The following is a 24,876-nucleotide window of genomic DNA, read 5'->3' as shown; positions in this document are numbered from 1 at the left end:
CTTCAATGACTGTTTTTTCAACTTTTGACATGTTTGTTGTCTTGTTGTGCGTTTGCAACATGGGTTATGTTATTTGTTTTGGGGTATGACTGCTGGGTTTGGTGGTGCTTTTATTAACTTACTTTTGCTGAAATAGGGATGTGACACATTGGAAATTGTTTGAGGGAAATTACATCTAATTGAAGAGAGTAAAAAAGATGTTTTTTATCATAACATGCCATAAATTTTAGGCACATAAACAAATGGCTGTTTAACATCGTAATGCAGAAATGTAAAACATCAGTGAATATCATTTGTTAATCAGCAACATCTAACATTTTGGAAATAAACCGTTTTTATAACAAAGAGTATACAACATTTACAAAGACAATGGTTGTTTAACAATTTCAATGTACTTTCAGTACAAATTATTTGTTCCTTGAACAAAAAAAATGTCATCATTGTATGGATCATAGTGGCAAATGGTAGGCAGTCTGTAACGACAAAGGTTATTTGCCATTGCGGATGAATGCACAAATAGCTGCCATCAGTGGGTGTGCATATATGGAAGCGGGTGGTCTGCAACTCATCTGTATTCCGAATGCGTATGTCAAATGGGTCTATATCTTCTGTGTCGTTGTTGGTTAGAGGTGCCTTCATTTTGAATCGCATGGGTTTTGTTCGCCTCTTAGATGCATTGAAAAGGTCGTTACAACTCGAACACGAAATTGAATCACTCTGTTAAAGACCTATGCTTATTGGTACATGCTTTACATTTAACTCAACCTCTGATTGGTCTAATATTTCAATAAATTAGCATCTCTTTTGGAACATCTTTTTTATTTCAGTAATATTGATCGTTAACAATTGGTGAAGGTTTGCTTTTCACTAATTATGGTAGCATGTAATCCCAGAAAAGCTGCACAATATAGGAAATGCTGACTTAACACATCGCATCTTAAATTAAACTTATATATTCTGCTCCCGCGTAAACGTATAAGTGCTAGTCATCATTGACATGTAAAATGAAAAAGAAAAGTGTTCTGGTATCGTGTACTGTTGCCTTATTTACTAAAACGAACAAAAGATAAATTCATAATTTTTAAAAGCGTAATTTTCCTATACAAATGATGCAGTACCCTTTACGGTTGCCAGCGTTGTCGGTTTACAATCTTTTGATTGTACGTTGTACGTTTTGTTTACAAGTCTTGTCATCTCAGTTCATCTTTATTAAATAATTTAATTTATTTTGCAGGATTCCTTTAACAAGACACACATAAAATTGTGTAGGTCCCTTTAACGTATGAATGCGCAGCTAATAATTTGACCTATCAGAGATTGGGCAGAGTGTTTAGGCCTGGACCATGGGTATGTGTTGGCAACAGATTGGTTCAATATCGTGCTTTAGTTGTAACGATTTTTTTCGATGTGTCTTGGGGTCAAATACATCTCAAAATGAGGTTTGAAGTGATTTCTGGTAGTTTTGATCTGTGCAGGCATGCGCAGTGTCAATCCGATGTCATCACAGACTGTTTGCTTTTTGCTATGAATTCACTATGGTACATCTTTGAATTTTACATACAACGATAGGGTTAAAATCTTGCAGAGTTCAACCTGAAATTGCCTTTCTGACTTATGGTACTTAACATCAACGTAACGTAATGTGCACAAACAGTGGACAAAATACATGTATTTATTGCCAAACTTGAAATAGAAAGAGTTTTAAAACATCAACAAAATTCGAACGAAAATTAACAAATAAATCAATAGCCATTATTGTTTTCTGCCTAATAATATCTAATCAAATAACATCAATTTATGTCTTATAGACAGTTTGTCCTTTTGCTCTAAACTCTCTTACCCACCGAAGTGTTTGCTTTTTTCACACCCCTACTAAGCAATTGTGTTGATAACTGACCATTAAGCCCATCGGCCTGCTCCATTCATTTAATGTCATTTATGTGAATTTCCAAACTTCTTGTCTCGGATATTGTCGGAGGGAGATTAATCGATAATTTGTCGAGCTAAAATGAAACCTGCCGTTATATTCATACGAGTTCAACCCACTTTACTTGCCGCCTTATTTATATATTTATAGCCACACGTCATTGAATAAATTAATAATTATACTATATTGGAAGTGTCCGTATTTTATTAGTGTTTTATACCACAGCCTACTAACTAAGCTTTTGTTTGACATATGACAGACTGTAGATTGACAGACAGACCAACCGACATAATTTCTATTGGAGTAGACATAAACAATATACTGTATTCAAACGAAAGGCCTTATAGTTCCATCATACCGACTTTTAACTCAATTAAATCATTGTAAACAGTACATGAATGTTATTATAAAGTGTTACACTAACAAATGACGCAGGTTATATTTATTTTTAAAATATGCACAAAAATTAAATATGGCGAAATGCCACAATTACTCAAATTGAAAGTGGATTTGGATACAATAACACGATCGATGTGTAAACTCAACTCGAGCGATGTCTACTTAACATAATTATGTCCGTCCTGGCGTGCCATAGTTAAACATCATTCCATAACGGCAACATACCATATCATCTAGTAATAAATTATATGGGATAAAGAAAGTTGTCAGAAAACGCGATACTGCAGGACGTGATACTTGTGTATCAGCAGTATACGTTATGATGCTAAATAAATGTTGAATGGAACGTTTAATATTTGGTACATGGAAGATGATAGACAGCGAATTAATCAAAAGCAATAAATAGACATTTACATAAATCACCAAATCACATTTTTGTTTTGCAATTAAGACAAATTTATTTTATAATAAGCAAAAATACGGCTAAAATGGTATACCGGTACATTGAAAAAACATTATGTGCATTTATATTTAAATATATATAAATTGACAAAATGTGTTTTTAATTCTATAAGTGTAAAACTTTTGTTGCATTTATTGAATTTTCTTGGATAACTTTATTACGGTATCAAGTTATTCAATAGGAATCATAGCAACAACGAACAAACAAGACCAGTCCAAGAGGATAGCCCAAGTATTTATATTTGTTGCCTTTTTAAATTTCTCTGTCATCAATTTTAATTTTTGGTGTGTTGAAATTGGTCATAAATTTTCCCTTATGTAATTTAGTCTTCTTTTCCCTGCCGAGAATTTGATCTTACGATGCGCGGCATGCAATAATAAAAAGTCATAAAAAGACGGATCACTGTAACAAGGCGATAGCCGTTTGTAACAATACTCTTTGTAATAATTATATCAAATTCAGCTAAAACATAATAAGAATATCATAAGTACAGTATACTGTAATTATCACTAAACTATTCAGGTACAATAATAACTTGCTCAATACAACATTTGTAAGTAAACTTAGGCCTATATTCTATACAAGCCTCAGTATCTCATTTAGTTCACTGGAGGGCAATCGGTAATACCTTTTGATTTTGCTGTTAAGCGCCCTCGCTATTTGGCTAAAAAACTGACAAATTACCACCTTTCTGAACTTTAATCATAATTCCATGGATACAAGAAAAAAAAGGATAAAGAATAAAAGAACGAAAACAAGAAAAAGAAAAAAAAGGGGAGTGGGGAGAGAAAGAAAAGAAAAGTAGTGTTTGTAAAATACGCGCCCTCGTACATAAAAAAAAAACGGCGCCGTCTTCCGCTCCGTTAGGTTTCAGGAGTATTAACGCACTTCCGGCATTTCACAGATATAAGATTGTGTCTCACTACAAGTTTGACCAGCCCAGCGTTTACTGTACATATACATCTCACCACAACTGTCCCCTGAATTGTTTTGTTCGTTCTCTGCAAAATCTGCAAATGAATATACAAAGCAAAACAGGTAATGTATTTTATATGACACTCTTATCTCCGCAATTATTATATTCAGTCCGGTGTTCTATTAACTAATTTTTTTTAATTGTTAAAGTGACGAAACATGCACGTAGGCACGTTGAAATATGAACGAAAAAAGTATGACAATAGGCCCATCATAGAATAACATACAGTATACTGTATATAGTGTAGCAGGTGAAATTATGGGACCCATACAAAGTTGTTGGTATAATGGCGTCATCAAAATCTGATTATATTAGTGAAAGATGTTGTGAAAATTAAAAAATCAATGAGATTTTAAATTTTATTATATAATTTATCCAATTTTTATAAATTGTCACGATTGTTGTAATTAAGTTTTTTTTAAACTGCAAGAACAATTGAAATAGATAAACCTTGATTAAAGATTGAATTTCTGCGAGATAACCGTACAGAAAGAAATTAGAAGATAATATGTTTGTACAATAGGATCACCTAATTAGCAATCGGTTATTTCTTACACTTAAAAGGTGAGCATACATTATCGACCCAAACAAATGGAGTGCATGCACTTGTTTTTCTCATTCCAATCCATGCTTTCCCTGAAGTAGCAAGGTTGCCGACGAAGTTATTTTCTGCATAATTATTGATCACAACAAGATCACCACGTTTATATCTCCTGCACAAAGGTCTAGCTTCATGCCAAGTAGATCGGGAGAAGAAGTAGCGATAACATTTTGTTCCAAACGGTCTCCAACCATGATAACACCCTAAAGTACAAACAATACAGTGTAACAGGTTTTGGAAATATATTAAAAGATGATATGTATAAAAAGAATGAAAATTTTGGTAAATAATGATACTGGATAGAGAAACAACAACAAAATCATGTATGTAAATATATGATAACAAAAATACAATTTTACCAAAACTATGTATACATTATTATTAGTTCGAAAGTTCACACTAGTCTAGCCATAGTTTGTTGGACAGAATAATATTGTGTCAGACGGCGCCCCGTAACAGCCGGATCAAATGGGGCTTTATTTCAAAAATTAAAGAGTGAATGATCAAGGACACTTTTAGTGTTAGTATTAGTTTTAAAAATAGTTATAATCTTACGTCCTTTAACTAGAGTTACAGCGACTGTTAAACAGGCCAGCACCAACAAAGTAATTCGCGCCATTTAGTATAGATGATGATTTGTAGTTGTACAGCATCAATGAAAGAAGTGGTGACAATAAGGTGTGAAATCGTTTATGTACAAAGAAGGTTGGGCTTATTTTAGCAAATGGGACGAGCCTTAACACACAGCTATTTACTGTATACATACATATTTATCCAACTTTTTAGAAATATAATCTATACAAATGCATTGTTTGTATCCAACTATTAAAAGAAGCTCTAATGCAAATCTTATCTATATTTGTTGCAACATAAAAAATCGTTTATAAAGGAAAACCGTTTTTCTCAAAAACTAAAGTAGGCCTACACAACTTGAGCTAGAAAGAGGGAAATTGAATGCAAATTTGAATAAAAACATGTTTATTTTGAATGCATCTCTAGTTCAAATGAACCCCACTTTGTTTAAGACTATCGTAAAGACAATGTTCTCTTTCATGGTAGGCTATGTATATAAATAGGCATAATTCCCGGTTATTTGTGCACTTTAAACAATAGGTCGAATAAACCAAATTTCTAAGAAATAGTTTTTGGAATAATGTGTTTCTTTGTTAACAGTGAAATCTAAACATATGCTATAAATTGCAATACAGAAATCTATTGTCTTAAATGAATGGTAATGGTAATCCAAAAGTACAGATATGAAAATATGGTTATTATTGCCTATATTTGGTCAAATCAATGTATGGTCACGTAAAATTATTTATCATATTCAAACATCAAAATATTTTGAAAACATAACACAACACGTGTGTTAAGTCGTATTTTGTAATACATGCGAAATAGCATATTGTAAGTCTTTTTAAAATATTAAATCTTCATCATTTTATACTTTAACAATGGAATTCTCACCTTCTTTTTCAGTTACTCAGCCAAGGTTATTAAATATCCTCTTGAGTGTCTATCCAGTTTTAATATTCCTTCTCTCTCCCCTGACTTCAATTTGATTTCATTTAATTTTCAGCATATTAAAATCACAAAGAACTGCTCCATCACTTTCTGCTTGTCTTCCACCACTTGTATTTTATTTATTAGTGTTTGTTGATCTTTTTTATCAACGATATTCCGCCGTCTATTTTAATGTTGATGTCAGCTGCTGAGTTCACGCTAAAATGCGATGATTTCTGATAACGTGTAACTTGCTGCTGCAACTGGAGATTCAATCTGTTCAGGTAATTACGTTGGTTCAGCTATCCTTTTATTTTTATTTCTGTACATGTAACGTTACAACACGTTTTTTTTTTTGTAATTACAGTATTAGTTAATACAAACGTTGAGAAGCAACTGTCAGTAATAAAGTTTATTTAATTTGTGAAAAACACCTCTATAAATTCGCTTTAATCGTCAATAAATAATTATCTAACTCAACTTAATTAGTAGGTCTAATGGTTTTTAATTGTTTCTTAGAGCCAATTCATACTTAAGTTGGTTCATACCCACCAAAGTTGTTCTGCGTTTAGGGCATGTAATCCTTCGTACTGTATGCCTATCCTCTACGGGCTTTACAACGCTACTCATGCCATTGAGGGGAGGGGTGGTGGTTTAACTACAATAATAATGTTGATTGTACATAATATATAGACGGCGACTGAAAACGCTAGCTCATCATCTGTTTGAAAAAATACCAATATCCAACCTCTGCAGCACAGATTAAAAAAAAAATTGCCTTTGTGTTATTACGACGCCTGAGGGAATAGATGCTTGTGGAAGAGAGATGGGAATGTTCCATTTATCGGAAATCAATACATTTGTATAAACGTATATTAAATCTATCAAAATAGTATTTTTTAAAGAAAACATTATGAGGCTGTATCCGAGCTTTTCAACCGGTTTTTAGCTACTAAAAACCATTATCGTAGGAGGAGATAAGAAAATGCGAAGCATCCTCGCATTATTGTGTGCGGGTATTTAAGTCGCGTGCAACGCGACTCTATAGCTCACTATGTCGGTAGGTTGGGTTGGTCGGTCGGTTGGTCGGTAAACACTAACTTGAGCGCGCGACTGCAGCCATGTATATGGCCTTGTTCAAGATGGACATCCATTAGACAGTGCATCGGAAAACACCCCTATTTGGGGCAAATCGTTGAACCTAAATTCGTTTTAATCGTCAATAACTAATATTATCTAACTCAATTTAATGAGGGTAATCAGGTGGGTAAAATCAGTACCGAAAGTACGAACCAACTTTATATACCATCGAGTAAACATTCTAGAATTAACATATGCCCGTTTACTCGGTCTATTCAAGCCAACAGCAATTCACCGCGAAGTCAACTTTGTTCACGGACAATGCGTGAGATTTATATAGTGACGTTTATTGTTTGGTAAAACTTTCAAGAATTATCCCGAAATTCAAACTTAGATTTAAAGAAGTCGATCTCAAATCTTACGTGTCCAGCTACAAACCTCTTCTGATCCTCGTGAATTTCAAAGGCAAAATCGTTGAAGATCAAAGTCTTGCTATTGATGGAAATGTTATCAGCTTGATTGTTATTTTTAAAGTTCATCTTCTTTTGTCTGTCGTGTCGTATTTTGTAACAACTGTCGTTTTTTGTATACATGTCGGTTTTTGTATACCTGTCGTATTGTTTAACACTTGTTGTAGTTTGTAACACCTGTCGTATTGTCTAACACCTGTCGTATTTCGTAACACCTGTCGTATTTTGTAACACCTGTCGTATTTCGTAACATCTGTCGTATTTCGTAACGCCTTTCGTATTTCGTAACACCTGTCGTATTTTGTAACAATTGTCGTATTTTGTAACACTTGTCGTATTTTGTAACACCTGTCGTATTTTGTAACACCTGTCGTATTTTGTAACACCTGTCGTATTTTGTAACACCTGTCGTATTTTGTAACACCTGTCGTATTTCGTAACACCTGTCGTATTTCTGTATTTTTGTTCTTTTACTTTCTGTCTTTCTTTTTGTTTTTCTTTCTGTCTTTTTCTTTCTTTCTTTTTCTGTTTTTCATTTTTTCTGTTTTCTCTTTTTTTCTTTGTTTTCTTTTTTATTTCTTTTAATCATTTCATTTGCGGTTTAATTCATTTATTTTAAGGAAGAATATATTATCAATAATGTTTCAATATCTACAATACCTACACACTGAAATAAACATAAAACCTTATTGCTATCCAATTAACGTGTATTTTATTTGAAAATAGTATTAAAACAAAAAAAATATCCAAAACAATGATTTAAAACAAAATATTTGTTGGGTTAATCATAACATCTTTATACTCTTGTAATACTTCGTGTTCCTTCTTGTCACCAGTAAAAGAGCAATTACGGGTACGACTCTGAAAATTAAAATACAAACGAATAAACTATACGCTTCCGTACGAATTTAACCGAATTGACGATTTGTAAGATGAGTTTGTCGTATGATTTATGTTGCTGTTTCCAACAAGCCTACACGTGTGGAAAATGTCCAGTTCGTTGGTTGATTGTGTATCACGTGAGGAAGTACACTATTATATTCTCCTCATTGTAATTCATAAACTTTCGTTATTAATTGTACAACTGCACAATTGCATACAATTAAAACGATAACATAATAGGGAAGTAACAATATAATCTAAACGCGTGACAACCTGATTAGAATGGACGTTCGTAATTAGAAAACTTTTCAGAAAAAAAAAACATCTTATAACCGAATTGAAACAAAATTTTGAACAAATGAAAGAAATGAAAAGGTAGGACACGAATGATAGGATATTGTTCTATTTTGTTTTAACTTTGTAAACAAAACTGATACTTACAAGTTTGCCTTTTTTCACAGACATGACATAATCTGGTACTACATTCCCGATCAGTCCAGCATGAGCTGGATTTCAACATTTCAACACAATTTTGGTTACCACCATAATTGTTTGGTTGACCACTTTGAAAATCTAAAAATAAATTTATAATCTATATAAATAATAATAATTGGACCGTATTCGTTAGGGGTGTCACGAAACCTAAGACCATGAAAGCTAACACCCCCTAAGACCTAGATCACGATACTATAATTTTACATAACTGCGGACTATATTAATAAACCATCATCAAATCAAAATATAAATCAATTATATTTGTGTAATACAATCACAAAATAAAGGAAATAGTTCTTACACTCGTATGATGAGCATGAATTAGCAACTCCGACCCAACTAAAATAACTGTCTTGACTTAATCTTTTCATTCCAATCCACGCACTATTTGCAACAATAAGTGTACGAACGAAGCTGTTTTCTTGTTTGTTATTGATAACAACAAGATCTGCGTTGAGTGCCTTGCAATCAGATTGAGCTTGCTCCCAAGTCAAAGATTTGGCAAAGTATTTATAACACTTTGAACCATATCGACGCCAACCATAACCGCAACCTAAAATACACATTATATAGAAGTGAGCATTTATTAATTAATCTGCAATAGTTAGGTGAATACATAGGCAGATTTACCTAATCCACTAAAGTTTGACAACAGAATATTAAACATAGTATGTCTATATTTTTACAAACATTGAGCTATTTCAATTCCAAATAAAATTTCTTTAATTTCTGAAAAATGTCATCCATATAATACTTCTTCTATTGAACCGCTCAACCACCCCGACAATTCTAAATTTCAAACTATTGTTAAATGCCATGTGAAGATGGATTTGAAAAATGCGTCTGGAATCTTTCTTGTTTAGCCCTACTTTTTTTATTTAGATTGAGTTTGATAGGGATGATTTGGCCCATTTTGCCAGCTATTCTTACTGAAGATGCTAGTAATACGCAATGCCAAGTTGCAGACCTCTCAATACAAGGTTGAAACACCGGTGCTCGTCAGATCATTTGAGTTAAAGCAACACCTCGTGCCCAATTAAAGGAGTTTAGCATGAGAGTCGTGGGTAGAGCATATGTGTGCCATGTTGATCGATTATATCCATACTTAAGATGGTTTATAGGCCTATGTTTTTAAATGGATACAACTGTAGCGGTTTTTTAATAGACCCATGAACTATAGATACAGTAGTAGGCCTACATGCAAAAACGAAGACATAGAAACATAACGGTACAATAACAACGTAAACATTAAGTACAACACAGATTCAAATACATGTCTACAATAATATTAAAAACATATTACCTCCTCCTTCAACCAGAGTTGCACCGAACGTCAGGCAGGCCAGCACCAACAAAATGAATCGTGCCATTTTGTATATATGATATTGTAATTCAGCAGCAAAAGAAGAAGTGTTGGCAATAAGGCGTGTATTCGTTTATATAGACCTAAGTACAAAGAAGGTTGGGCCTATTTTACCCAATGAATAATTGATTCATACATAGCTAACAAAAAAAAACAAGAACCAACAAGGAAAAAAGCATGTGTCAACACTTTTTTTTAAAAGGGAAAGACAGCGGAAAAGATATATTGAGGCACTCCCTCGGTTGGGTAGGTCTACGGTAAAGACAATTCATCGTGTATGATTATAAACAAAAATAGACATATTCAGGGTAATTGGGTAAAACGTAAAATGGAATAAAATGTGTCTTCGCAGTGAAATATAAACATACAGTATGCTATAAATTGCAATAAAAACAAGGTTGGACAGGGAGGCAAGTCATTAGAAATATAATAACGGTGAGAGGTAAATCTAATATTCAAAGGTTAATGTTGCGTTGGTAGACGGATGCACATTCGTTTAGGTTGGCAATACAAGACGTGTAAAACTGAAATAATATCGATGTTAGGGAGAAAAATTATGCAACAGATTTGCACGATTTTGTGTATTATGAAACGGTTTCTGCTTCCATTTATATTAATGTATGTATCAATACAAATTAAAACCAATTAAAATACCATCTTTTAAACAAATTTTAATTTGAAAAAATACATATGGTAAAACAGTAAAGTAGGAACATGCACGGAAAATATAAAAAACATTGTTTAATATACTAATATAAACAATAACGATAACTTCACGAGTATGGCATCATAAAAAAGAGGTATGCGCCTATTGTTTTGCCAAAAGAGGAGGAAATGTTCCGAAAACTCATCGAAACGTTGATTTCCATTAGTTAACTCTTTTTTTGGTGGGAATCGAACATTTTCACAGCTAATAAAAAAAACATTACACTACCCTTTTGTTTTTAACAGTGAATAGTTGTGGTTTTCTAATTCGATCATTTGATTTCCATGTCAATCAAAAAGGAGTGGTAAATAATGTCCTCAATTACTAAACGTACGTAACAGAAAGAGGGTTAGGCAAATGAACATGAATATGCAAAAACCAAACTTTTATACCATAAACACCCAAGGCCATGTATATATATATAAACTTCCCACACTGTGCACGAAAGTTTTAACAAGTTGGTGGCGAGAAATTAGAACAATATCTTTGTCAACCAGTTTTGTCCGGACTTTTACAACAATTTTTAAAGAATTATATTTATTAAAGGAATTAAGAATTTTTTTTCTCAATATTTCTAATCAGTATAATAAACAAATAAACCTACACATGATTCATGTCCTTTTTTTCTAACATATAAAAAGTTCTTTAAAATAATTCAATCTTTTCTAAACTAGAACTTAAATCTTTTATATAAATAATAGCATTTTCTTCTTTAATTTTTCTTTTAATGTCATAAACAAATAAAGGCACCCGACCTACAGTTGTAGGCCTATATTGAAGATCTGAGCACAGGGCGAAAGAGCATTGCTCGTCTATCTAACAAATTAGCTTAAACATGCTAGCTCTCTCTTTATTAAGGCTCTCAACTTTATCTTCTGTTCCTGTAAAAATATAATTTTATAATCAAAGATTTATATGAAATATCAATTGACCATTTATAAAACGGAATAGTTTTGTTAAAATTCTCCAAAAGACGATCAATGCAATAATTCAATCAAATGATAAGATTTATATCAAATCAATTCAATCTTGTTTTTTGTGACATAATACAAAATGCTAATCTTGTTATATTAAATATGGCAGAAGACTCAACATTTAAACAATAAAATGGTATAATGTGTGTAATATTGAAAGCAGGGAAAAGCCTACATATCTAGTTTAGGTCAGGGCCTATATACGATTAGCAATGCTATTATTCTAGATCCTATTAGTATTAACCATTTTAATTCCTTTTATTAATATGTAATTTGATTTTGAAATGAATGAGGTGATAAAAAAAGAGAAAGGAAATTTACTGAGCACTCCCTCTACTAGTACTAAACAATAGCCTCCTTTGTAGCATGCTATTATAAATTTATATGAATAATACTAACAATGAAATATTTTAATTCAATTGCTGCACCCATATATCATTTTAAAAATGTATTTAAAAAAAAAAAATTCTCTTATCTTAAATATACGTACCTCCTCTTTTGTAAGTTTTTCTCCCTGTTTTCTTTTCATTCTAAGTCTCTCAATCTGTGTGAACATAACAAGTCCAATAGATAAAGCTTTGTCTACATTACCAAACTTAATGTGATGTTCCCATATATGGACACGATGTCATGTTAAAACCATATTCGGCACATCACACTTTTTGTCAAACTAGTTTGATAGTGTAGACAGAGTTTTAGCATCTCAATCTGTATGAAGAAAAAATTCCTATACATAAATCTCTGTCTACACTACCAAACTTAATGTGATGTTCACATATGGACACAATGACATCATATAACTACCGTATTTTGGCACACCACACCTTTTTTTGCCAAACTAGTTTGTTGTTGTTTGATAGTGTAGACAGAGCTTTAGAATATAAATCATATTTAGACTATTATTGAACTAGTATTTTATTTTTTTATCAACTTACTGCATTTAGTTTCTTGGTGAGCTTTCTGAAAAGTTTCTTTTCAGAATCTTCTTTAGATTCCTTAAAAGGACAAACATGAGAATATTATGGTTATATAGCATTTTAAGATCTACATAATCTTTCCATAAATAATGGAATTTAGTTTCTAATTTCATCATGTTTGTCTACAAGAATGCAATTTTTAAACAATTTTTCAGATCTATATAATCCACCTATAAATAATACTAAATAATATATTGTTGTACGGGATAACTCTGCATCAAAAAGTCATAAACATAAATTTAAAAATAAAATTAGGCAGAGAAATAGTTGTTATTTAATTACTACATGAAACAATACTATTACTTACTTCTTGGTGGCATGCTTTGTCTGGCATTTCACTTTTAACTGTCACTTGAAGTAAATTAACAGTAAAATTAATTAATAAATTAGTAGAATTTAAGTATGAATATTTTAAAGGTAAAAAAAAACCTATGTTGAATCATTTTCTATTGCAATTTTATCCAAGGATCCATCACTACACTACGGGCATAATAATGTGATGTGTGGTCTATTGTCTGTGGTCTGATTTGCATATTTGATCACCTGTTAAAATGTTTAAATAAGAAGGAATGTATTTGTGAATTAGTTCCTACTTTGCCTTTGAATGCAACAGAATAATATAGAATAAAGGTACCAAATATTGGTATTTATTGTCTAATCATAACACAAACCTCACCCAACCATGTAGGCCTAATACTAATTTCACTCGTTATTGTCTGTAATCATTTACCCATCATTTTTCTTATCACTTTTTGGAAAGCTCCATCTACACTAACAAACTATTTTGACAAAAAAAGTGTGATATGCCAAAATATGGTAGTGACATGACATCATCATGTCCAATGGGCACATTACATTTTTTTTTGTCACATACAGTTTGATAGTGTAGATAGAGCTTAACACAATGTTAGAACCTTTAACTTGTGCACTTTGACAAACAAGCCCTCCTACAGGTGTTCTCATCAGACTGCGTTCACGTTGCCTGGTCTGTGGATTTCCTCCTCTACCATAACCCACACATCTAGCCTGAAAATAGTGTTACCACACTAGTAATGCACCCTAATTTATCCTCAGTTCTACTTTAAATTGTATCCAATTCAATTTGTATTCACTACTGATGCCATCAAGGGCAAATATCTGCATTTACAGACGAAACAATATAAATACATAAAAGAAAAAAAAATTACAACATTACTTGTTGTAATGTTTACAATTCAGTGCAATTTTTTTCATCCAGAAAGGCATAAATGGTTAATATTGACCTTATAGGTGAGAGAGAGGGAATGGGTATAGTCTGGTCAAAATATGAAGGGTAGAGTGAAAGAAGCGGGAGGTTTTAGCTTGGCTCTGACACTTTACCTACACCCAATCCAATAGCTTTGTTAAGAGCTGCAAAGGGATCAACGCAAGTAGATCATATACAGTGCACAGTGAAATAGCATACTGTAAAATGCATTTATTAAACCATAACATGTTAGTTTAGATACACTTACAGGAGGGCTTTTAGTAGCTTTTCTCTGTACCTTGTCAGGCTCAATACCTCCTTGAATAATGTCCGATTGTTTCTTGGGGCTAAAACCTTAAAAAATAAAATTAAAAGACATAGTAATATGTATTGTTTTAAAAGATTACATTGTCGCTATTGAGAAAGTGTTTGTAATGTTGTTTTGCAATTTATTTTGTTTATATTTTGCAAATGTTTTACAAAATAACATTTGAATACCTAAATTGCATTGTTATATTTAGCATTATGGTCAGTTTTTCCCTACTGTGATGTAGGCCTAATTGTACAATAATACCAACACAAATTTGTAGGTATGTAGGCCTATAGAAATCATCAGCAGATTGGTTTTATTGACAATAAGCCAAGGAATATTGAATTCTAGTGCTTCTAATGCATACACAACCCTCAGCAACCACCTTGACTTTCTCCACTACACTGTGAGCAGTTACTCAATAATTTCGGGTTTTTAAACATTATTTTTGGGGTCCAATCAGCATCGTAACACACAACTGACAAAGTCTAACTGACAGCTTGACGAAACTGTCTTGACACATAAGTTATTTTACTGGTTTACAATTTATGAACTATATTAAAAACTAATCGAAACCAGAGGAAGGTTTTTACTGTTATATTTGCATTTATTTACCCTTCTTTTCATTCACACTTTCTGGTGAAACAATGTTAGCTTTGACTGTACTTTGACAAGCAAGCCCTCCAACATTTTGATCTGATAAATTGCGTTCACGTTGCCTGCTCTGTGGGTTTCCTCCTCTGCCAAGACCAACACTCCCAGCCTAAATGAAAAGGTTGCCATACTAGAATGGTCATAATGCATCCAAGATTTTTACAGGGGGGTTCTTTTTCCATACAAAAAGGGGCAAGCACACAATTGAAGAAAAAGTAGATTAAGGCCTACTCCTGCTAGATAAATATAATTTGCCTGCTGTCAGTGTTGGCCATAAAATTCAAACAAGTTTGACCTACTGTATTTATTAGCACTTTCACTGCTGGTCACTTGTTTGGGAACCAGTGGTAGGCCCAACGAACCCCTGGCTATGGGCTTGATACAAGCAGCTATTAATAACAAACTGTGAGATTGCTTTTTGTTAAAACATAAAAGTACTTACAACAGTGCTTTTAGATTGTTTGTTCTCAACCTTTTTAGCCAACTCAATATTTGCTGGTTTATTGTGATTTAAATCTAAAAATAATTAAACATTGAGGGTTAACTTTTGACAGATCTTCTAACAAATATGAGGTGTCCATAAAATACAATGTACATATTTTTTCCTATAATGGTCAAGTTATGTGGCCAAGCATAGCAATACAATTGGCACAAGTTCAAGGCTCTCCATCTAGGATAAGGACTAAAGGTCCAGTGTACAAATGCATCTTTCGGAAAAGTAGGGGGATTACCCTGGTGTACTGGTCCATCTCAGCTGCTGTATGTGGTAACCAAGGGACCTAATCTGAAATAAATCCACTGAACAGGGGAAACAAACCCCTCCAAAATTTGTTATGTATGTTTTTATATGTTTTGTGTGACACAGTAGAATCCACTGAAAAACTCTTCAACAGGGAAAACAAGCACTCCCAAGTTTTTACCTTGTTTTGATAGTGTTTTGGTGTCATCAGTAGCTGATTTAGTAGTTTCCTTTTCTAGCTGTTTAACCATCATACTCATTTCATCATACTGTTCTTCTACCAAATTTTCAGTTTTACTTTGCGAGTTGGCTTGTATTTTTTCAATACAACTAGTCAACACTTTGATATCACTTTCTAATTGGTTAAACATCACATTCTGTCTTTTCATAAGGAACCCTCTACCAAGACCAATTAACTTGAGTCTTGAGTTACCAAGTTCATCTGTAAGAAAACATAACCATCTCAAATTGGTGGATCTCGGGAGAAGAGGGCTTAAAATATTAAATGACTTTCTGAAATTAACCGAACATTATATTATACTATACCAATTTTATTTAAAATTTGTCTGAAATTCAGGAGACCAGGCTGGATATGTACTCTCGCCTCCCAAATGAATCTTTCCTGTAAATTGACATTGATGCCTTACCAATTGGTATTTGTCTTTCATTGATATACTGATAGGCTTTTGAAGGCTCTGTAGGTAGTCTTAAAGCTTGGCTTGAGGCAGGAATTGTGGTATAATGTCCTCCACCAGCATACTGTGGTGGCCTAAAAAAATAAAATGTCTTGAGGTAAATAATATATATTATTATGCCGATGCCAACTGAACAGGATGCAAATGAAATGAGCTTTTGATGTTCAAGCAAACTCCTCTAAAGCTCTGTCTACACTATCAAACTAGTTTCACAAAAAAATGTGATGTGCCCAAATATGGTAGTGATATGACATCATCATGTCCATATATGGGCACATTACATTTTGTTGTCAAATAAAGTTTGATAGAGTAGACAAAGCTTTAGTAGAGTATCAATCTTTTAAATGTATGTTACTGCAGTAGATCTACTTTGTGCTAATTTCAGTCATTTAATTACTAACCCATATTACGGGACACCTTCAGTGGAAACACAATGTCTCTTTAATAGGGGTGTCCTTTGAATAGGTGTTGGCCATAGTGTTAAAACATATGCCTGTTCATTATATCCTATCGTTTGTTACATTGTCCTAAAAAAGATGGGTTTTACTGTATAGCATTTTAATGCATTCTTGGCAACTTTCAAAGATCTGTGACCTCTTTTTATTTGTCGACTTAATGGGTTATTCTGGTATTCTTTTTGTACATTGTATATTTTAACTTTTGTGTATGAATATCGAATAAAATCAATCAATCAATCAATCAATCAATCAACTCTTCCTCTCAACATTACCAAATTTGTTATTATTATTAATTAAAATTTGTGCGACTTACCCACATAAACTTTTAAATGGTTGTTGGTAGTATAATTTTGACTCGTTATTGGGGTCTGACATGGTCCTAACTTCTAGGGCTCAGAATAGTTTTGATGCTATAGAAAAAGTGTATTGTTATGCCTAGGCCGAACTGTAGGGTTTGAGTTTGTTTACAACTAAACCATGGAGCTATAAAATTAACTAACCAACAATAACCAATGACATCTAGTCCCATATTACTACTAACTATGCCTAGTGGAGCTAGAGACTTAATTAACTCTTGGTACTGCTGGCTTTATTAATTAGCCTTTGCTTGTTTGCATCAGCTAGCAATTATATTATGAAGAGCCTCAGCAGGTTAATTAATTAGACACTGATGATCTACATACGCCTACTCTATTAATTATTTATTATTTATTAATAAGCCGCTAACATATCCATACTACTAGTAGGTGTCAAAAGGTCCTCGTAAATAGCCTAGCTCTATAGTACTATTAGGTCTTATATAGCTTATATAGCCTAGTTTAGTAGGCCTATCCAATTGTATTGTATTGCTAGGCTAGCTGGGCCCACCAGGGTTCCTGACTGACCTGCTGAGTCTTTTTGCCTTGTTTAATTTTACTTGTTTAGTACTAGTAGTAGTACTAGCTAGTACGTAGTAGGGCCTAGCCTCTACGCCTACCGAATTGTACGTTACTTGTATGTTGAAGTTTATACTAATAATACATGTATAAGAATGACCTAAATATTAATATTAATAATAACACTATTACTTGAACTTTTTCAAAAACCATCCAAACAAAAATAAACATGTGCAGCATTGTTTGTTTGTGTGATCGTCGATGATGCATGAAAAAAGTTATAGGCCTCCTACGGGCGTATGCGGCGCTCTTTTAATTGAAATTAGAAAACACGCCCCTTTTTGGGTTTAAAGATCATGTTTATTGTTATCGTAACATCACATTCACGAACTCCGTCGTCGTCCCCCGAAGAAATCAATCTACTAGCTGAGTACAACATCCTATAAAAAGTAAAACTGTTCTTTTACAGGACTTAACAATAACAAACAATGGAAAGGTTAGCTTCCATTACTAGGCATTTGAATTCCCCAGCAGTTGCAACTGGGCTTAGGCCTCAACTCAGGTCAGTAGTGACGCCGTCGTCGACAGCGTTTGGTTGTGGAGAACAGCACGTGAATAGGGATGATGTCGGTGAAAGGCATGGGCCTAGGGAGAAAAACATTTGCATGAATCCTACGGCTACACGATGGAGAGCCAACAATCCAGAAGATGTTGTAGTTGTCGCAGCAAGAAGAACACCTATTGGAAAAGCAAACAGAGGTTCATTTAAGGTAAATTATTTTCCCTTTTTATTGTATTAATTAATGAATGTATAATTTATTGCTAATTGACATGACTCTGGCAGCAAATTTCAAACTCAACACAACTGCCAAGTACATTGAGTTCATTCATACATTTTAATTTGTAAATTTTATGTTTTAGGACACATACCCTGATGACTTATTAGTTGCAGTGTTAGAAGCAGTACTTTCTGATGCTAAATTAAAACCTGAGTTGGTTGGTGATATTATCATTGGTAATGTACTTATGCCAGGAGCTGGTGCTCACCAAGCACGTATAGCACAGTTTAGAAGGTAATAACTTTATAAATTATTTATTTGAATCATTTAAAATTGAAAAACTAGTCCCAAAAACTCTTTGCTACTGTATACTGTATGGTTGTAAATATAAATAATATAACATGTTTTAATCATTCAAAATTTAAAAATCTATTGATAATGCTCAACATTACCTTCATGTGTGATTTAATGTAGCTTACATTACATTGATAAAACTCAGCTCAGAGTTTCGGATAAAATTCAACGATATTTCAACATCAAAAAAGCAATTCTGAATGTGTTAAATTATGCAATGAATAATAAGAAATTAAAAAATCCCTGTACATCAAATGGGATGGCCTAGACATAAACAAACATGATTGTCAACACTATCGGTCTTGTACTTAAATAAATATAGGGGCCTACTAACTATAAAAGATAGTACAAATGCATGACTTGCACTTTTTCCCTCTACAGTACTTATAAATAGTATCGATGGTCTTAATGGAAACGTGACAAATTATAATTTGGAAATTTTTGTTATGCCTGGTGTTTTTAATTTTGAATTAGCAATGTTAACAATTATTTGCAAAGAAATGATGTGTGCAAATAAATTACAATGAATAAAGGAAAATATAATTCATTATAAATGATAATGAATATTTATGGCAATAAGCAATGGTGAACTTGCTGGTTTACATGCATCATGTTCATCAATCCCAATGCCCAATTTCACATGCTAGATTTGTGTTATACAGTACCAGTACTATTCTCTCACAGCAAAAATCAGTCTCATATACACTGCCAATTTGTCTACAGTCTAAAATCATTTCTTTAAAATGTGTTTTGCGAAAATATTAATTATTTTATTGAAATTAAATGTTATTTTTGTATATTTAATAAATTAAATAATGTTTGCAATCAGAAACTGTTTTTCATTCTAGTTCCTTTTAAGAAATAAATGAACAGATGATGAAAATCACATTGAGGAAAATTATATTATATTGTCATATCATATGATGTTGCTAGGTTAAAACTATTAGATCCAGGGATATAATCAAATAATTTGCTAAAAGTAAAATGCAATGCATTGTGTATGGTTAAAAATGTGCACTTGGGTTTTCTTACCTACCAACCATGAAATACATTATGTATCTGACAATATTATTTCTGATTGTTAGTTATATGTAAGGTCCTATTTCTGCTCTGAAATTTCTGCTCTTTTACCCATCTGACATTAGAGCACAGAATGTAAGAGAGTGTAGTGACGTATGACCTTATTTTTGGGTCATGGTTTTGCACCTTTGTTCTGTTTTGTATTGTGTATGTTATGTATATAGTATATATTTTTATGCAAATGATTATAAATAGAATTGAATTGAAAATGAGAGAGCACATGTAAGAATTATCAATATTGTACTTTGTAGTGACTTTTGTTTGTTTTTGTTTACTACAGTGGTATACCATATAATGTTCCTTTGACAACAGTAAACAGACAATGTTCTTCAGGACTGCAGGCGTTTATGAATGCTGTTGGTGGGATAACAAGTGGAGTGTATGATATTGCTATTGCTGGTGGGTAAGTATCCATGGGATTATAAGTGAAGTGTATGCTATTGCTGTTGGGTGAGTATCCATAAGCAAGTTAAAAGAATAAAATAGTATATTTAAACGGATTTGAACAGTAGATGTTAGGTGATGGTGGTTAGTACTTGCCATCCAGGAATTGATGAACGTATTTGATGGTATTAAGAATGATAATGTAATGGGCGAGTGTAAGAATTTAGGGAAGAGAGGGAAAAAGAAACAGATACCACATCACAAAAAAGCTTTCACTGAATGATGAATTGTAGGGGCAGAAAGCACAACTAATTGTGCTGATTTTTTTTTTTTTTTCGATTTTTTTTAGTCTAGAGTCTATGTCAAAATACAGACAGCCTTCTGATCCAAGTGAGTTAAACCCCAAGATATTTGAAAGCAGTGCAGAACAAGACCTTCTAATACCAATGGGGTAAGAGTAATTAGTACACGATTGGCATTGATACTATGCTAAATCTCAGTTATAAATAATGTATATTTTGTGACCTGGCATGGTAATTTTTAGACTCATCCACTACGGTACAAAACTGAGGATCTAGTTTTATCCTTTTTTTGTATTAAACTATTCTAAAAAATCTGATTGCTTGGTAATCTTTTTAAAAGGACATCCATTATTCAATAAAATGCAAATAGTTCTATTTGATTAAAACAAAATAAACAGTTGAATTTATGTGTCTTAAATTATTTTGGTTATTATTTTGGTAGAATTACTTCAGAAAATGTTGCAGAAGAGTTTGGAATTTCAAGAGAAGAACAAGATCTAATGGGATATGAATCACAAATGAAGTAGGTTGCTCTCAAATCACTGTACCAACTTGTGTTTCAATTGATCTACAGTACTGACCCTAATGGAATACAATATACCGAAGTAGAAAATGTATATTTGTTTAATAAGTTTATATTAGGGATATAGCCATTAGTAGAGTTGGTCAAGTTTTTAACTTATTTTTTGACAAGACACACCTTGATTATTAATCTTTCCTGAGCTGTGTGCTTGGTAGTTAACGTTCTTGCCTTCAAAAGTTCAATCCTGACTCTTTCAACTTCACTCACTAAACCTCAAATGAGACTTAAGAAGAATTGAGAATTATAAAATAGTTTATTTATCCTATAATTGGCACGTTCTGGCTGTTAGATGCGTATGAAATTTAAAAACCAAATTAATTAAAAAGATTATATATGAAATTCCACAAGAACAATATCATTTAATAGAATGTGTGTATAGCCTTTGACAGCCACACATTCTAATGATATTTGACAGCCACCTGACCAACCTTTCCATCACTCCCTGGCAACATCAGCCCTAAAGTAGCTTTTACTGTCACAACTGCACTAACATCTTCTCGAATATGGACTTAAACTGGGGGTCTAGTGTACACGTCCAACTCGTAGGCACTTTAAAGAACCCAGTGCATCATTCTGAAGAGTAAGGGGTTAGCCCAGTGTACTGATCCATCTTAGCCCCTGTTGTTGCAGAAAAAAGTTGTGTGCAATTCAGCCCAGTTGGCTACAAGTTACAGGTTATTCTTCTACATTGATTTGTTTAAAAGAATACTGTTTTGTAGCTATTATTAATCAAAACAGATTACGATTTATTTTAACCGCCTGTAAAATTGTAAAAGCTGGTTTAAAATGCGCTTTTTTAAACATTACTTTAATTAACAAAGGGTTAACAAATTTGGTTTTTGTATAATACCTTATTACTTTTTCTTCAACAGGGCTGCAAGGGCTCAGAAATTGGGACTATTTGATGATGAAATAGTGCCTGTGAGGACAAAAGTTGTTGACAAGAATGGAGATGAAATTGAAATTACGGTAAGTTTATAATTTTGTATAAAAAACATGTAGATCTTTCAATTGCTTTTATTTTTACTATATGTGCCCTAACAAATTTTTATGAATTGGAATTTGTTTTAACCAGCAATTTCTTGCACATACTATAATGTACAGCTATGAGCGCTCACTGGCTAAACCCATGTACCCTAGAGGTTACAGGGACCCTTGAGCAGTGCCCAGAAAAAACAGGCATTAAAATATGTCGAAAAAGGCTAAAAATGTCCATGGCCTCCAGCGTAGGAGGTCCTTCAACCAGGGGCCTCAAACCTCTGTGTTATGCCACATTCTCTAACATTACCACCTGGTTTTCTTGGTTCGCCATTTAAGTAAGTCTTTTTAAACAGATCATAGCATATATTATTATTTTCTGTATTAAGGTCTGAGTAACCTTTTCTCTTCATAGGTTACAAAAGATGATGGTGTAAGAGAAAAAACAAGCAAAGAAGGACTAGCAAAGCTTATACCAGCATTTAAGCCAGGAGGTACCACTACAGCAGGTAAATTGATAATTAAACAAACTTAATATGTCATCTAATTAGCAAAGCTCATAAAACAATACAATATAATAACCAGTGGCGTAACACATGGAGCACAAAGGCCCCTGGTTTAGCACTCATGGGCCTTCCAATACTGAGTAGTTACATTAGGGCTGCTCATGCTCTTGGGCCCTTAAGTTCTGGGGCCCCTGGGTTTAGCCAATGAGTGCTCATAGCCGTTATGCCACTGATAATAATACTTAAGTTTAGACTGTGCACACAGATATTAAACAATGGCTTCTGTGATGCCACTGTTGAATAAGTAACCTTAACCCTCATTTGATACCAAAGGAATACTAATAGCTGATTGGCTACTAATAAAAACAGAAGTATAATTGCTAACTGTTAGAGTTCCTGATCTTTATAGCCTTTCCTGATTAAGAGTTCCCACACAGACTTTGATCGGTTAGGCTTAGTCTCAGCTAGGTCCCGATCTGAATTACAAACTGCTCATAATAATATGAACCAGGCTTTTTGATTATCATAATTTAAGCTATTCTAAATCTTTTATACAGGTAATTCAAGTCAAGTGAGTGATGGCGCTGCAGCTGTTGTTGTCGCTAAACGCTCTGCTGCACAAAGACATGGTTTACCAATCCTAGGCCGCTTCATATCATTTGCTGTAGTAGGTGTACCGCCTCACGTCATGGGCATCGGGCCAGCGTTTGCCATTCCTGAAGCTCTGAAAAAAGCTGGCCTAACTGTTGAAGATATAGATGTATTTGAAATTAATGAGGCATTTGCTAGTCAGGTACATATTTATTTTAGTTAAATTGAGGGTTTTAGTCAATTCATCTTATTCATTTAAAATGTATTTATAGTACAGAGAATTTCTTCACTTCACTTTCCAATTTCAGAGGCTATAAAATAATATCAAAAACACATTTATAATTTAAGTTGGTTGTGACCCAATATTATCTTATGCAACTGGATTTTTTTGTTCAAGAATTATATTTTTTTTGCTTAATTTTTTTACAGGCAACATATTGCATAAAAAAATTGGGCATTCCCAAAGAAAAACTGAATCCACTAGGAGGTGCTATTGCACTAGGTCATCCACTGGGGTGTACAGGAGCAAGGCAGATATCTACACTTCTATATGAGTTAAAGAGAAGAGGCAAAAGGTAAGGGTGGTTTGTAGCACTGACCTAAGAATAATCAGAGAATACATGTCATGCTATCATGTAAGCAACATTTGAACTCATTTGTTGTTAAAACATAAATTCATTCTAAGCCTAGGAAATTTAGATTAGACCCTGTGGACACAGTTTAGTGTCTACCATAATCAACACACTAAGGGACAACCCCCTACTATTAATAGTGTACCAAGTTCTTTTTGTGCAATGTACAGGACCAATAGCTTTTCATCTGAAGGACAAGGCAATGAGAGTAAATCATCTTGTCTATTGATACAAACAATATGACACATACAAGTCTCAAACCAATGCGTTTCGTACGCTAACCTGATTTCCTTACCATGTTGCTCTCTCTATTTATAAAGACTACTAAAAATTAATTTGATTTAATTTCTGTTTTCAGGGGCTACGGTGTTGTGTCTATGTGTATAGGAACTGGAATGGGTGCCGCTGCTGTTTTTGAATTTCCTGGACGATAACAATGAATAAAGAAAAGTAGTAGAAAATAAAGATAATATACAAAAATTAAAAAAAAATTAAATTAATTAAAAAGTGTTTAAACTAAACCAAACTTTCAGTTACCGGATATATTTTTTATAGCAATAATGACCATGACGAATTCCCTATTTTATTATTTAATATCATTGAATATAAAAACTATTGAAAAATATATGATTGAATATAAACAAATTGTAATAAATGTTATCATAAATGGTGGATAAATGTGTATATTTTGTTTATTTATTTCTATGAAATGTTCTTCTCTATTTTCAAGTTTGTTGTTGCTATTGATTTAAAAACATTTAAACATATTACTAACCTTTATGGAAATAATGTGTAGTAATAAGGTCTATTAGAAATACTGAAAAAAAAGAATATACAACCGTAATACAACAACATTGAATATCAAAGAACAAAGCTAAAGGCACTTTGGACGTCCCATATACCAACCACGTTATG

The 24,876-nt window shown here is 33.0% G+C and overlaps 4 protein-coding genes across 5 annotated transcripts; 1 reads left to right on the top strand and 3 right to left on the bottom strand.

Annotated features, from left to right (window-relative positions):
* Positions 1-2,991: 2,991 nt before the first annotated feature.
* Positions 2,992-5,006, bottom strand: LOC144840927 (C-type lectin lectoxin-Thr1-like). Its single transcript, XM_078697020.1, has 3 exons — positions 4,922-5,006; positions 4,321-4,569; positions 2,992-3,799 (listed from the first exon to the last, which is right to left on the bottom strand). The coding sequence occupies exons 1-3, from the start codon at positions 4,983-4,985 to the stop codon at positions 3,669-3,671; spliced, it is 444 nt and encodes a 147-aa protein (XP_078553146.1). The 5' UTR covers positions 4,986-5,006; the 3' UTR covers positions 2,992-3,668.
* Positions 5,007-8,105: 3,099 nt separating this feature from the next.
* On the bottom strand, positions 8,106-10,242 carry LOC144839699 (hepatic lectin-like). 2 transcript variants are annotated; one of them, XM_078695161.1, is made up of 4 exons: positions 10,100-10,242; positions 9,098-9,349; positions 8,743-8,874; positions 8,106-8,280 (listed from the first exon to the last, which is right to left on the bottom strand). In XM_078695161.1, coding segments are annotated over exons 1-4 (453 nt in total). In that variant the 5' UTR covers positions 10,167-10,242; the 3' UTR covers positions 8,106-8,278. The 2 variants fall into 2 exon arrangements, with proteins under 2 accessions (XP_078551287.1, XP_078551290.1); XM_078695164.1 differs by having other exon boundaries at positions 9,098-9,351; positions 10,105-10,208.
* Positions 10,243-10,790: 548 nt separating this feature from the next.
* Positions 10,791-18,023, bottom strand: LOC144839698 (uncharacterized). The gene is made up of 12 exons (XM_078695160.1): positions 17,965-18,023; positions 17,211-17,307; positions 16,392-16,513; positions 15,926-16,186; positions 15,448-15,521; positions 14,967-15,114; positions 14,310-14,395; positions 13,731-13,842; positions 13,124-13,167; positions 12,775-12,834; positions 12,330-12,383; positions 10,791-11,746 (listed from the first exon to the last, which is right to left on the bottom strand). Exons 2-12 carry the CDS (start codon positions 17,270-17,272, stop codon positions 11,690-11,692), a joined length of 1,080 nt encoding a protein of 359 aa, XP_078551286.1. The 5' UTR covers positions 17,273-17,307; positions 17,965-18,023; the 3' UTR covers positions 10,791-11,689.
* Positions 18,024-18,136: 113 nt separating this feature from the next.
* LOC144839466 (3-ketoacyl-CoA thiolase B, peroxisomal-like) lies at positions 18,137-24,639 on the top strand. Its single transcript, XM_078694833.1, has 10 exons — positions 18,137-18,542; positions 18,694-18,845; positions 20,266-20,388; positions 20,719-20,820; positions 21,114-21,194; positions 22,127-22,223; positions 22,648-22,741; positions 23,296-23,531; positions 23,759-23,904; positions 24,320-24,639. The coding sequence occupies exons 1-10, from the start codon at positions 18,261-18,263 to the stop codon at positions 24,393-24,395; spliced, it is 1,389 nt and encodes a 462-aa protein (XP_078550959.1). The 5' UTR covers positions 18,137-18,260; the 3' UTR covers positions 24,396-24,639.
* The last annotated feature ends 237 nt before the right edge of the window (positions 24,640-24,876 follow it).

The sequence above is a fragment of the Antedon bifida genome, chromosome 4 (assembly GCF_963402885.1).
Source record: "Antedon bifida chromosome 4, ecAntBifi1.1, whole genome shotgun sequence".
Lineage (NCBI taxonomy): Eukaryota > Metazoa > Echinodermata > Crinoidea > Comatulida > Antedonidae > Antedon > Antedon bifida.
Note: the sequence above shows the minus strand (reverse complement) of the source record. Positions and strands in the feature narration are given on the sequence as shown.